General features: G+C 42.5%; 2 protein-coding genes across 5 annotated transcripts in view; one reads left to right on the forward strand and one right to left on the reverse strand.

The window, feature by feature from the left end:
* The window catches only part of ZNF277 (zinc finger protein 277), a 134718-nt gene extending 125437 nt beyond the window's left edge, over nucleotides 1–9281 (reverse strand). Inside the window, exon 1 of the mRNA XM_061414097.1 lies at nucleotides 9021–9281. Within this exon, the coding sequence (XP_061270081.1) occupies nucleotides 9021–9111 (91 nt within the window). The 5' untranslated portion in view covers nucleotides 9112–9281. The remainder of the gene's footprint in view (nucleotides 1–9020) is intronic.
* An 82-nt stretch (nucleotides 9282–9363) lies between these two features.
* The window catches only part of DOCK4 (dedicator of cytokinesis 4), a 481885-nt gene continuing 476102 nt past the window's right edge, over nucleotides 9364–15146 (forward strand). For all 4 annotated transcript variants that reach the window (XM_061414091.1, XM_061414095.1, XM_061414093.1 and 1 more), the window contains exon 1: nucleotides 9364–9745. In XM_061414091.1, coding sequence (XP_061270075.1) covers nucleotides 9709–9745 — 37 coding nt within the window. In that variant the 5' untranslated portion in view covers nucleotides 9364–9708. The remainder of the gene's footprint in view (nucleotides 9746–15146) is intronic.

Consider the following 15146-nt stretch of genomic DNA (forward strand, 5'->3'; position numbering starts at 1 on the left):
TCCCTCTGTACCCTTGATGAAGCAAAGGTTTAAGTCCTGTTTAATACTAGAAACTTTACTTGGTTCCTGAAGATAGCACCCAATTCCAGTTGGCTATTTTACAAATAAATGACACTGGTCACAAAGACCATTGGCTGAGATGTAAAGAAAGGCAGAAGACTGATCAGTCAAATCCATCACTTCTGGAAAAAGCTGCCCTGCTCACCCTTGGGTCAATGAAGTCAATACAACACACTTGTTTCAGCAAGAGATGGCAATTCTTCAAGGCACTGTCAGTGAAATGACAATCCATTAGGTCTCATAAGTTTATTAAATAAATCCAGCAAAACTGAACCCCAGTTTGTGGCAAAGTTCCCCATGAACAGTTAATAGAGGTATTTAAAGATTCAATGGCTGGAAGGACAGTTTAGGTACACTTCTTATTAAATGCTCATGAATTTATGTATAGAACAAAGTATGATTTTTATTTTTCTATTTTATTTTTTACAGAATCAGTTTTATTTTATAGTTTTTGGCATACATTAACTGATTCTCTTTACCTCTGCTCGCTTCCCTTTTAAATGAACTCTTTGAACCCTGGCAGAAAATCCTTTAGGGAAAGACTTTTCCTTCAGCTCATCTTTACGACTTGAGAGGAAAGAGTTTTCAGGTATCAAACGGTGATGAGCATCAAGAAAGTATTAATATGATTTTTATTATCAGTCTGGTCAATATCATCTTCAGTGTTTCAAGCTGGGTTGTATATGTGTATGTGTTGTGAAGGCTGGAGCTATTCTTCTGCATGAATGCAGTATCTATGTCAGTATAATAAGAAGTGTAGATTAACTCAGTGTCTGATACTACAAGGACTGACCAAATTCCTTAATAGAAACCTGGTCATAAAATGAAAAAGAGACATTAAAATTGTAGCACTCAAAATCAGCACCGGTACCACCACTGGCACACATGCTGGAGGTGTTCCTGAACCTATGACTGAAATAAAAGTCACCATTTATTGAAAACCAGGAATTACACCCATCATTTCATTAATTGTTTTACTATTCTAGCAAGACAGACATGATTAGCACCCATTGTTCATACATGAGAAACTGAAGATCAGAGGCTGTTTAACTTGCCTGTGGCTGGTTAAGTAACCAGGATTTGATCCTAAGTTGTTATGACCAACCTAGACAGCATATTAAAAAGCAGAGACATTACTCTGCCAACAAAGGTCCGTCTAGTCAAGGCTATGGTTTTTCCAGTGGTCACGTATGGATGTGAGAATTGAACTATAAAGAAAGCTGAGTGCCAAAGAATTGATGCTTTTGAACTGTGGTGTTGGAGAAAAGTCCCTTGGATTGCAAGGAGATCCAACCAGTCTATCCTAAAGGAGATCAGTCCTGAGTGTTCATTGGAAGGACTGATGTTGAAGCTGAAACGCCAATACTTCGGCCACCTGATGCAAAGAACTGACTCATTTGAAAAGACCCTAATGCTGGGAAAGATTGAGGGCAGGATGAGAAGGGGACGACAGAGGATAATATGGTTAGATGGCATTACCGACTTGATGGATGTGGGTTTGGGTGGACTCCGGGAGTTGGTGATGGACACGAAGGCCTGGCGTGCTGGGGTTCGTGGGGTTGCAGAGAGTCGGACAGGACTGGACTGAACTGAACTGAACTGGCCTGATCTCTTTCCTCATACTATGTTGCCTTTCTATAGTAACATAAGCTTTAGAACAAATTTATGTTTCAGGAAAGTCTGTTTCAGACCTCATCCAGTGGAATTTAGTTACTATGAGACATCTTTCTAATAGTAATTGGACTAAAAGTTCTCTTTCAGTTACTGTGTGACCTTGTGCCAGTTGCTCTTTGCACCAGTTTCCTCCTTTGTAAATAAAAAGGGGATAATATGAATATCTATCCCAGGGATGCTGTGAGACAAAATAAGATCTCCAAAAGCATTTGAAACAGTACTTGGCACAATGACTGCTCAACAAATGTTAGCTACCATCAGCATCATCATTATTATAATATCTCCTCTTAATATCCTACAAGTTGGGTCCTATGTACATTTTAAAGGAAAACAAAGGATGTTCTAAAGAAGGCCCCTTCAGAACCTTACATCAAACCTAGCAGCTATAATTCTTTTTCTTCCTTCACACCCTCTGGCCTGTACTTTCCAGGCCATCTGTGTATGTAAGGTTATTTGAGCGTCTTGCCCATGAGTCTAAATGTGGGTGGTGTGTGTGTGAAGAGCTGGGAGCTGGGTATGAGGGGGCAGCACTGGGTAGAGCTGAGAAAGGGTATAGAAGATAATACAAAAGGCCTTTAGAGCACATAGTTGCAATACCAGTACAGAGCACCAACAGACACTCTGACAAGCCCTAAGAATGCATGAGCAGCCTAAGCAGTTATCATCACTACATTCCTAAGCTTCCCCTTGGTTACACCATAATGTGGATTGCTTCTAAGTGAATCAGAATAGGCAGTTTTACAGTTCAATTAGGCATATCTTTAAATTCAACTAATGTTTACTGATTTCCAACTTTATAAAAGGAAGTATATCAGTCTTTCATAAATATAAAATTCAATGAAATAATCACAAACTCTGCAAGGTAGGTATTAGAGCTATGTTTTCATAAATGTAGCAAATGTGCAATAAATCTACCACACAGCTACTAAATGTCAGAATTGAAATTTAAATACAGTTTTTCCAAGATAGGCTCTAGTCTTCCTTCCACTGTCATGTCAAATATATGAGACTGGACTTAGGCTGTAATTCTGAAAGATGACAACCTGTGGAAAACTGGGTAACAGCCACACAGATAATGGAAGACAGATTTCAAGGTCTGTGTAGTAGTTCACTCAGTTATGAGTTCAAGGTTATAAAGGACAGATCCGACGCATTCTTTCAAAAATTTAATCATTATCTAAAAACTAACCCTTCACTTAAAAAAAGACTGAAAAACTATGCTAAAATGCTAACTGTGATTATCTCTGACCAAGTTGACACTTCATGATGATATTCTACATTTTCCCATTAGTATGTATAACTTTCACAAGCACACAACATCTACACAGTTTTTTATTCTTCTTCAATTCCTCTGCTTAAAACAGCAGTCATTTTAAGCACTTTGGACGAATTTCAAACAGATTCTAATCATCAAATTACTATAGAATGTTTACTACACACAGTTCTGATAAGCACTGGATGTATAAAAATAAAATAAGACACCTCTTACCCTCAAGAAGTTCACAGTCTACTGGTGTAGACAAAATTGCCAACAAATAATTATATGTTAAGTGTGATAATGGAGATTTGGGAAGGGAAGAAGGGTGTCTGACAATGAGGCTGGAAACGTGGATTAAGAACCCTAAATGCAATGCGTTAGAGTTACACTGAAGATGTGAAGTGAAGATCCATGAATACATTTGAGTTTTGGAAGGTGGATTAAGAACAGCAAAATCAAGAATCAGTGATATCAATATGAAGGTTTTGCAATCATCCAGGCTAGAATTCAGTTTTGGTCAAACATTTATTAAACACTGACAAGATGACAAGAACAGGGTCAAGCAGACAAAAACAAAAGACATGGTTTTGGTCCCAGCAAAGTTTGGAGCTTGGGGGATATGCATCGTAGGTCCAAAGAAGCATTATCCTGATCATCATCTCCTGGGCATGCATTTGTAGGGAAAAAAGTTGACTCTATCAGAATGCTACAGTATGAAAGCACAGATTAACTGTCAGAAGAAATCACCTCCATCAGAAAAATTTCCCCAGTAACCTCCCCAAATGTGAGAAATGTTGAGTCTATTTATTATCTGTTCCCAGTTTCCCGGAAAAACATGAAGTCCCAGTCACTGTTCGAATGTTTGGAAGGTGGTGGTGTGCACAATCAGAGGATTCCCTGAAGGAAGATGGAGTCTGGCACACAGAAGGTGTGGAAGGTGTCACACCTGCCTGCACACCACAAAGCGACTCATTCCAGCAGAAATCTTGCACAATTGCTAGGGTTTCTATAAAAAGACTCCACAGTCCCTTCTGCCCCAGAATATTAAACACACAGATGGACATTTTAATTAGAATTAGAGGGAGACCTCTTAAAAGAGACAGTTTTCAAGAAATTAAAGATTTTTACAGGGAAAGACATAATTGATAACTGAACTGGCTGCTTAACAAAAAATATTAATATGCATACTTTTAACATCTGTAGTTTCACCCAAAATTTGTATCACACTTCATAGACTTTGAAAAGAATGTGGATAAAGTCACACGATACATGGGTTATCAAAGGAATTTTTAATGACAGCTTTACCTTATGACCTAAAAACCAACCATTAGTGAGACTACTGGACAGTTCTGAATCAGGGTGAAGAATTCTTTTCTGGTTCAGATAGCAAATTCACTGCTCAATACTTTCGTTGAAAATAAACTGGACTCTAAAATCTGTATGCAGGTCAGGAAGCAACAGTTAGAACTGGACATGGAACAATAGACTGGTTCCAAATAGGGAAAGGAGTACATCAAGGCTGTATATTGTCACCCTGCTTATTTAACTTATATGCAGAGTACATCATGAGAAACGCTGGACTGGAAGAAACACAAGCTGGAATCAAGATTGCTGGGAGAAATATCAATAACCTCAGACATGCAGATGACACCACCCTTATGGCAGAAAGTGAAGAGGAACTCAAAAGCCTCTTGATGCAAGTGAAAGTGGAGAGTGAAAAAGTTGGCTTAAAGCTCAACATTCAGAAAATGAAGATTATGGCATCCGGTCCCATCACTTCATGGCAAATAGATGGGGAAACAGTGGAAACAGTGTCAGACTTTATTTTTGGGGGCTCCCAAATCACTGCAGATGGTGACTGCAGCCATGAAATTAAAAGACACATACTCCTTGGAAGGAAAGTTATGACCAACCTAGATAGCATATTCAAAAGCAGAGACATTACTTTGCCAACAAAGGTCCATTTAGTTAAGGCTATGGTTTTTCTTGTGGTCATGTATGGATGTGAGAGTTGGACTGTGAAGAAGGCTGAGTGCTGAAGAATTGATGCTTTTGAACTGTGGTGTTGGAGAAGACTCTTGAGAGTCCCTTGGACTGCAAGGAGATCCAACCAGTCCATTCTGAAGGAGATCAGCCCTGGGATTTCTTTGGAAGGAATGATGCTAAAGCTGAAACTCCAGTACTTTGGCCACCTCGTGTGAAGAGTTGACTCACTGGAAAAGACTCTGATGCTGGGAGGGATTGGGGGCAGGAGGAGAAGGGGTCGATGGAGGATGAGATGGCTAGATGGCATCACTGACTCGATGGACGTGAGTTTGAGTGAACTCCGGGAGTTGGTGATGGACAGGGAGGCCTGGCATGCTTCGATTCATGGGGTCGCAAAGAGTCAGACACGACTGAGCGACTGAACTGAACTGAAAATTACGCTTTCCATCAGATACTCAATTCACTCTAATAGTCATCTAAACATTGATCCTGAATTAATGATGGTCATCACAGTTTTGTAAGGATCTGGAGAAAAGGATGCTGCTGCTAAGTCACTTCGGTCATGTCCGACTCTGTGTGACCCCATAGACGGCAGCCCACCAGGCTCCCCCATCCCTGGGAGAAAAGGATACTCATATTATTACTGGTGGGAATGTCTACTCACCATTGAAGGGGAAAATCTGACATCTATCACAATTATAAACATGTGTCACCTTTGACCTAATTTCTCAATATATATACATCCAGTGGACAAGGATACGTATGTAGAGCTGTTCACTACATTAGTGAAAAACTAAAGCTACACTTACATGTTCATTAACAGAGGAATGGTTAACATATGGTGCATTCATATCATGGAATACTACGGGCACAGTTCTTAAAAAGAATGAAGCAGCAGATGTATTGACATGGAAGAATGTCTATAATAAAATACTGGAAGAAAGAAGGTGGCAGATCTTTAAGCTTACACTGAATGATCCTTTTTTATTCAAAAGAAATCAAAACCATACAGATGCGTGTCATACATAAAATTTATTGAAAAGAATACTTACCAAACCCCCAAGAATTGTTACTTTGGGACTGAGACTGTGTATGGTGCAGGAACTTTGATTTTTTTACGTTACACACCTCTGAATGGTTTGAACTCTTGATGATTAAAAGTTTTATAATTTTAAAATGACTAATGTACTTAAAAGTCACACAATGCTTTTGAAAGGCATACCCAATTTTCTTTTTTATGAGTTACTTTGTGAGATAAATTTACCAAAGGTTCCACCTTCAAATGTTAAACAGGTAGCCTTTTGGAACTTTGAGAATCTGGAAAATCTTTAGTATGTTACTATAAGATAAGGGCTGCTGCTGCTTCAGTTGTGTCCGACCCTGTGCAACCCCAGAGACTGCAGCCCACCAGGCTCCCCCATTCCTGGGATTCTCCAGGCAAGAACACTGGAGTGGGTTGCTATTTCCTTCTCCAATGCATGAAAGTGGAAAGTGAAAGTGAAGCCGCTCAGTCATGTCTGACCCTCAGTGACCCCATGGACCGCAGCCTACCAGGCTCCTCTGTCCATGGGATTCTCCAGGCAAGAGTACTGGAGTGGGGTGCCACTGCCTTCTCCAAAAATAAGAGTTGACTATGTGGCATATCCCCAAATGAACTGTTTAGGGTATGAATATAACACAATATTTAAGAATGGAGCTTACTAAAAATTTCTCCAAAGAGGTACTGAAATAATTTCAGAACTAGGGGTTTCATTGAAGTGAGAAGAAGTAGCACTAACTCTGTGCTAAGACAAAAATTTAAGACTAAATGTCAATTTAACCATGAAAGCACAAAGCAAGAAATTAACAAAAAAAAGAACCAATGACAAGGATGAAGAACCAAATTTAAGCCTGAAACCACATTTGTTATGTTAGGAAGTTAGACATGAGCAACAAGGGAGGCCTGGCTGAAAGGGATGCAAGCTGGAGCTCATAGATACACTACAAAATAACCAGAGACTTTTCAACTCTTGCTCATGTGCCCTAGGCACACAGAGAGTGGATATAAAATAAACAAGGGGCTTCTCCAAGTAACCTTAGGCACTTAGGATTAGGAGCCCAGTAAGGGCTCATGAACATTCTACATCTAATCATAACAGACTGAATTGTGAGAAGACATAAACAACATAGCCTGCTGTTACATAACTTAAAATTGTCAATCAGCCTTGAGTATATGCCCATTTGTATTCCCCTTCATGGACTGGTGGTGGGTACAAGTTCTACTTTGCACACACCATAGGCAAAAGGAAGAGCATGGAAGTATGAAAGTGGGACATCAAACAGGATCAACAGGAAGGAAGAGGAGAGCTCCCTTGGAGTCAGTCTGCTCCCATGTTTTAGGAGTGTCTGTCTAATAAAAGATCTGTCTGCTTGAGCCAAACTGAACTGTAACTTGTCTGTTATTCTGTACCCTTTAGTCTATCACTCTAAGTTTTCGGTGTGACAAGACAAGAAACTAGGAAGAGAAATAAACTGACCTAACTGAAAAAACATCAACAGACTTCCCTGGCAGTCCAGTGGATAAGACTCTGCAGAGGGCAGTTTCCACTGCAGCAGACCTAGACTGGGTCCCTGGTCAAGGAACTAAGCCCCTGCAAGCTGCACGGTGTGGCCAAACAAAAAAAAAATCAAAAGGAAAAAGACAACTAGCTATGTTAAAAATTATGTATCAGACCAAAAGAGAAGGGAGTAATGTTGGTGATACACAGACTATAAGGATACAACTATGACACACTAGACAGTGTATTAAAAAGCAGAGACATCACTTTACTGACAAAGGTCTGTCTGTGGTTTTTCCAGTAGTCATGTATGGATGTGAGCATAAAGAAGGCTGAGGGTCAAAGAACTGATACTTTCAAACTGTGGAACTGGAGAAGACCCTTGAGAGTCCCTTGGACTGCAAGCAGATCAAACCAGTCAATCCTAAAGGAAATCAACCCAAAATATTCATTGGAAGGACTGATGCTGAAGTTCCAATACTTCGGCCACCTGATGCAAAGAGCTGACTCACTGGAAAAGCCCCTAATGCTGGGAAAGACCGAGGGCATGAGGAGAAGGGGGTGACAAAGTATGAGATGGTTGGATGGCATCAATGACTCAATGGACATGTGTTTGAGCAAACTCAGGGAAACAGTTAAAGACAGGGAAGCCCCGAGTGCTGCAGTCCATGGGGATGCAAAGAGTCAGATAGGACTCATTGATAAATGGATAGATGATAGATGAATAGAACAACAACAAAAGAAAGGGGCTAGGGATTCTAAAGATAACCTCTTCCGCAGCTTTCAAAGTTTTATTTTCGCTCTCTATACTGGGTCAGAAGACAACCGGAAAGTCAAGCAAAGCCAAAGTAGCTGTGATGACTTTCTTTGAAGCCATGACTACAAATTACCATTTCCTTTCCTATTGCTCTAAGGACCCAGAGTTTGGGAAGATCTTCCAGGCTCTACGTTCAATCCTAGAGAACGCCCGGGGCAGTTGACAGGGGAAGAAGCTGTGAGAGTCATGCAGACTTTCCCTTCAGAGGCTGCTCCAGACAACAACTGTGAAAAATCTGTAGAGTGACCAACCAGTCTGCAAATGAGAATCCGCCCGAACCCAAATAAAACCTATCTCTCGAGGCCAAACCAAGCAAACCGAGGCGAGGGTAGACTACTGGCGAAGAAAGAGGTCAGCTAATTCCAGAGTTACAATCACACACGCGCAAACCTTGCCCCACGCCCACTCGGCAGCGAGAGTAAAGGTGGGAGCTCCAAACGTAGGACAGAACCCAGGGAACTTCCCTGGCTGCGGATAAGGCCATTTCATCCCATTTTCTCTTCCCTCCCAGACAGTCTCCAGTAAGTAGCTTCTTCTCACCCCCTCCTGTCCCGCGGGGCTCCACCCGTGGCCCCTTCGCGCTCAAGTGGCTGGACGGAGCTGAGGTCTGTCCAGCAGTCAGCTGTATTCCAGGTTGGAAAGAAACGAAGACAAAGAACCATTTGCACCTCAGAGGCACCGTACTCACCCTCATAACTGACACCTCCGGCTCCACCACGGTTGCCATCACTGTCCTCCTCCCCTTGGGTAGCAGCCCCCTGGGTCTTGGGAGCAGCCATTACTCGGCTGAGGAAAAAAAAAAAAAGAGGGCCGTAGAACAGGCGCGGGACCAATGGAAACGCGATTGGAAACGAATTCCCCACTGACGCGGCTTTTCCTCCACGCCCACTCCGCGCCGTCACGATCTGGACCAATAGAAGGTGGCGAGCGGGACGTAGTCCCGCCCCTAGCCGCTAACTCCCCTCCTCCTTCCGGGATGGAGCTGTTGCAGAACTACAGTTCCCAGCGTGCTGCGGGGCGCTCGGCAGGGAGGGCTAGAAGAGGCGCTGACGGGCGGGGGTGCGCCGGAGAGTGCCCCGGCGTGTTCGCTTAGTTCAGTGAATCAGAACAATGACTGCGCCTCCGGGTTCCCGGGAGCGCGTCGGAGGACTCTGAGCAGCCACCGCTGGGAGAGCGGCGGGCGGCGCAGCCTCGGCCGCGCAGTGTCAACGCTGGGCTCGGGAGCCTCCAGCGCAGACCCTGCCCAGCGACCGCAGCCCGCGCGGAGCCGCGGGGCTCCAGCGCTGCAGCCACTACTCGGGAGCTGTGCATTGTTGTGAGCCGGAGAAGGGGCGCGGGGATTACAAAGCCTGAAGACCCCGGACCCCTGTTTAGCCATGTGGATACCTACGGAGCACGAGAAATACGGCGTGGGTGAGTCTCCGCGGGGCGAACTTTTATTCTGCTCTTGTCCTAGTCCGAGCGAGTGCGAATTTCGCGTCCTTGCCCCCGTGCCCCTCTCTCTCAGCCCGGCTGCAAATGCCTAATTCTGGCATCGCGCTGCGGGTTAGGGGCTTTGCTCAGCCACCTCCTGGAAGAGGGTTGCGCGTCGGGGTCTCGCCCCTCAACGCCGGATGGGAGCTCTCGGCACGGGCTCCTGGAGGGAGCGCCGGGACGGCTGCGGGGAGCGCGCGGCCAGCCCGCCTGCTGCGGGCTCTGCCTGCGGAGTTTGGAGTGGCTACCGGGCGTGTGTGTCAAGTTGGAAGAGGAGAACGGACGGCTTTCCTCTCCCTCCTTCTCCTTTACCTTAAAGATGGCAAGGGCTGCAACGACTTCCCAGGGTGGAGAGGGAGACAACAGTCGCGGAGAGAGAACATCCCCAAAACAGAAGGGAGGCGCAGAACCTTCCCTCTGCCTTCCACATTCCCGGAGTGCGGAATGTGGCACTGTCCTCAGAAGAGCCGCTCTGACAGTCTGGCCCGAGCCTTCCTCCTCCCTCCCATCCCGGCTTACCCGGTGTGTGTGCACGCTCGGAGAGGCGGTGGGGCGGGGGTTAGTAAATTTCAACATCTGCGCCGCTCTGCTCTTTGGTCTTTGGAGGGGAACGGGTATTTCAGCAATGTTTTTACTTCTGACCACCCTCTCTGCTCATGGTGGGGGTGGTGCTGGAGGACAGCTGTGGAGTGTTAATGGGGAGAGAGACTCCGAAAGCTTGGGTCTTCGAGGCAACGAGACAGCTTTTAGGAAAGACTACCCTGACACTATCCTTTTCCTTTAGGAGGAAAAGGAGCAGGGTAGCGCTCGGTGTTCTGTGTAAAGGTGAACAACAAAGGACATTAATATTGACGGATGAATACAGGAGTCTCCCTTCCTTTCCCTCCTCCCATTTCAGGCGGATTACAGTTCCCGTTTTTGTTGTTTGATTTCAGCTGGGTCGCCCCTTGACAGTTACTCCTTTTAGGTTGCGACTATTAAAAAGGAAGGCTCTCTGACAAGCCTGAAGCAGCCAAATGCAATTATAACCTCTCAAAAGGTTTGACAGAGAAAGTATTATGATATAATACTTAATATATAGTATTAAGGAAACATAATATATAGTTTCCTATAATGCCCTGTCCTGGTTATTGGTTTACTTTTAAAAAAATTGGGTGTAGATCTAGTGATTTAGATGATATGTAGGTATCTGCTTGTGTTCATTTTCCTGTAATTTAAAAAATCTGGAAAGCCTTTCGAGGGAGTCATAATTACAGGGGATTTTTCCCCCCCAACTTCACCTGGGGATAGGACTTTGGAGTGTCCTGAAAGGGCTGTATGATTAAACAAAGTCATTCCCCTGTATTATATGAGCTTTCATTTTGGATTTTGACTGGTCAGCAAGACAATAGTTTGCCCAGGACCCACCTTTGGGAAGGAGTTCCAGTTTTCCCTTTCTTTGAAATGTAAGGGGAGCCTTTATCAGGTGCTCAACCGGCAAGGAGAAGATGTTTCCTTCTCTTCACCTGCCTCATTTTTGGGTGTAGATTACTTATTAGGAAGAGACATTGTTTTTGCTGAAGTGTTGAGGACGTGGAGTGTCCCCTTGTCACCGGCTTAGCACTCAGTGCAGGAAGCACAGACATGGCCAGCAGCACTGTCCCGCTTGGAGTTGATCCCAGATGTTGCTTTCTTCCAAGTGTTAAATTATACAGATTATGGATGGGATTTATTTTCTTGATTTCTTTATGTGCCAGGTCACAGCTGGGGTGCTGGTATCGATTAGATCCTCTCTCGTTTTTCTTTTGCAAGCTGTGGGCAGAGGATTAAAACACACTCTGGGATTTCCTGGAATGGCAAACCGGATGTTATCAGTCAAGTGTTTTGGGCTGCAGCAGACACCTCGCCTTTGGGTAGTTGTGATTTGGTTGCAGAGTAGGGGATGTAGATGGGTGAGCACACATTTGGAGAAAGGTGGGATGAGATGAGAGGTGAAAGCAGAGGGCGGGGATCTGTTGTGCTCATGTATGCAATATAATACAGGATTGTTACCATATTATATTATTAATTTTTGAGCATTTGGCTTATGAAATGCTTAGCTGTTGTTTAGACTCCATCTGTTACATGTGTGTGTGTGGTGAAAATTTTGCAGGGATTCTTATGTGGACTTTATTTCTCACCACAGAAAGGACTATTTGTAGTTGCTTATACTGAACAACTAAAACACACATGCTCTACGTTTTTTTTTTTTTTTTTTAATAAACTTGGTTACTGTATGTGCTTTTCTTTCTAGTTTTTTATAAAAACTCAAATTTATTTTATGGGCACAGATGTTTTGCTGATATCAGGTGTAGTAATAAATCAATTTCCTTATTTGATATAAATCTGTCTTTGTAAGTTTGAATGCTTGAAGTTTCCATGCACATTGTATATTTCTAACATACTTATCTCTCATTATTTATGAGAGAATTATGTATCTTTATATATTATTGTTTCAGTCTCAAGCAACATACTATAAATATGGATAAAATTACTTAAATTTCATACCTGTAGTAAAATGTATCAGAGATAGGAATTCCTTTTCAAACCTGATGTGTGGGCACTATCCCATCCATTTAATTGATGAATGGTCTTAAAACAATGCATACTTAGTCATATATCTAAGTGTTCTAGGGTAGTGGACAGGTATAGTGATTAAACTAAAGTTCTGAGTAGTAAGGAACCTTTTCTCTTTGAAAGCGTGTTAATAGGCACAACTGTAGACATATTTTATCTTGGGAGAGCCTGTTTAGCTCTTGGTCTTAGTCAAGACAGTGCTTGCTGCCAGTTGTGTGACCTAAGGTAAGTCACTTAACACAGGGTCTCAACACACAGTCGAAGAATAGCCAAGGTTCTTCTCAGTATTAATTCTGTGGAGTTCTTCCAAACGAGTGTGTCCTTTGGTTAGGAAGATATTTCCATTGTGTTGAGATTGTAATGAGAAAGGCACTTTTGCTATGACACATCCCACATGGTTTTCAACTAAGATCACAGGTAAGCAAAAGCTACCTGGCAGGCTGCCAGAACCAAGCTGATTCAGGCTGTTTGATTCTCTCTCTCTAGGAGGAACTCCATGGGCAGTGACTAAAACATTCTTGATCACCCCCTGACAACTTTCCTCACACTATCTGCCTTCTATACATCCTCATCTGTCACAGTCCCCGTCCCCTCCTCCCTTAAAGTGATGGGAATTAGTCACACAGAAAGTTAGGGCCATTGCAGATCTGTTTCTACATTCATTTGCTCAGCAGGCATGCGTGCAGCATTCCCAGGTGAGCCCGTGAGCCTTTGTGAGCTACAAACTGAGCCTCTCAACCGGGCCAGATGTTTTACATTTGTGAACCCGGTTAGGCTTAGAGGGGTAATGTGGGCTGGATTGATCAGTGCAAAAAAATCCCTAAGGCTTACAGGAAACAAAACTCAGAACAAACTGATCTGAAGGTCACAGATATCATTTAAAAAATGAAGTGTCATCATATCCATATCACTGAGTCTTCACAAACATTCCTGTCTTCAACTTATCCTAAAGTGGTTTTTAAAATCATCTAAGTAGGAATTCAGGCTTCCTAGTTGGCTCAGTGGTAAAGAATCTACCTGCCAAGCAGGAGATGTGGGTTTGATCCCTGGGTTGGGAAGATCCCCTGGAGAAGAAAATGGCAACCCACTCCAATATTCTTGCCTGGAAATCCCATGGACAGAGGAGCCTGGTGGGCTACAGTCCATGGGGTCAAAAAGAATTGGCCATGACTTAGTAACTAAACAACAGCAAAGTAGGAATTCTGTTCGTTTTAAAAGTCCTTTGTATTTTTATGGGGAGAGGTACCATCTCTTATTTACTCAGGATCTTTAGAATGTCTTTTCCTTCAGAAGCGTGCTTTATTGGTAGCCTGTGTGGAAGAGTTATGAGGGAGTATACCTTTCGTCTTAGCTGTTTTCAATTTTGTTAGCTGGCAGTCTTGAGAGATGTTTCTTATCTTGTGGTACCATGATGTGTGCAGATAACATGTGTAGCTAGATAAAGATGTGCTGCCTGGAATTGTTTGTGGCATTTAGAGACTGGCACAGGATTCTAAACTTTCAGTGGGAAGCAAAGAGCAGTGATTTATACCTGCAAGTAAAGTATCACTGAAGGGCTGTGCAGACAGTGAGATGGCAGCTTACATTCATGATCTGGCCTCCTCTGGGAATAGCCTGTAAACATATCCCCCTTTTGGTCAGTCTCATAAGTGATGATTCTTTCATAAGGCCCCACAGTGACACTGAGATACTGCCTTTCTTCTTTAGTCTTATTTTTTTCCCCAGAGGCTGTATAGTCAGAATTACAATGGAGATTATAACAATTTCAAAAAACTTAAGAATTTCCTGTCTCTAGCTCCATTTTTTTCAGCAGACTACATTTGCAGAATTATCTTTGATACAGTATGTCCAAGTTCTAGCATAGTGATTTTATGTTGTGAACTTATACAGCAGAGAAACATTAAACTAAGGAACCCAGCCATAATGCTGTAACCTTAACATATTAATGCAATGTTTTATAGTTAAAAAGATGTGAAATTATTTTATTTGAATCTACTCTCTGAAGTACAATACTTTCCATTTAAGAGATGAGGAAACAACTTCACAGAGATTAAATGACTTACAGGCATGCGTTCGAGATATTGCAGTTTTGGTTCTAGACCATTGCAATGAAGCAAATTATCACAATAGAGTGAATCACACAAATTTTTTGGTTTCCCAGTGCAAATAGGTTATGTTTACACTATATTGTAGTCTTTTAAGAGTGCATTAGTGTTACGTTTTAAAAACTAGGTATATGCCTTAATTTAAAAACAAAAACAGCAAATAAATAAATAAATAAAAAGAGAAATTGCAAGCCATCATCTGACAATGCAAGGTTGTTGCTACACACTTTCCATTTGTAACAAATGCAGTATCTGTGAAGCATAGTAAAATGAGGTACTCTTGAATTTTGATATTGTTTAACTGTCATCCATAATAGGAAATTCATTTCATTTCCTGACACCAGCACCACCCAGGACCACCCTACACATATAAGTGAAACAGTATTTACTCATACTTTCTGTGACCTCCTGTTCTTTTTCATTTAAAAATACATACATACAGCAGCCAAATCATTATGTTGTACACCTGAAACTAATAGAATGTTGTGTGTCAGGTATGCTGCAATAAAATAAATTTATTTATAAACTTAAAAAGATTGTCACTAACTTTACTTAATGACTCAGTGGGTCCTCACCGATAGTTTGAATAGCACTGCCCTAGATACCTCATTTGTGATACAGGAAGCACTGGAATTTAGGCC

This window comes from Bos javanicus, chromosome 4, assembly GCF_032452875.1.
Source record: "Bos javanicus breed banteng chromosome 4, ARS-OSU_banteng_1.0, whole genome shotgun sequence".
NCBI classification, from domain to species: Eukaryota; Metazoa; Chordata; class Mammalia; order Artiodactyla; family Bovidae; genus Bos; species Bos javanicus.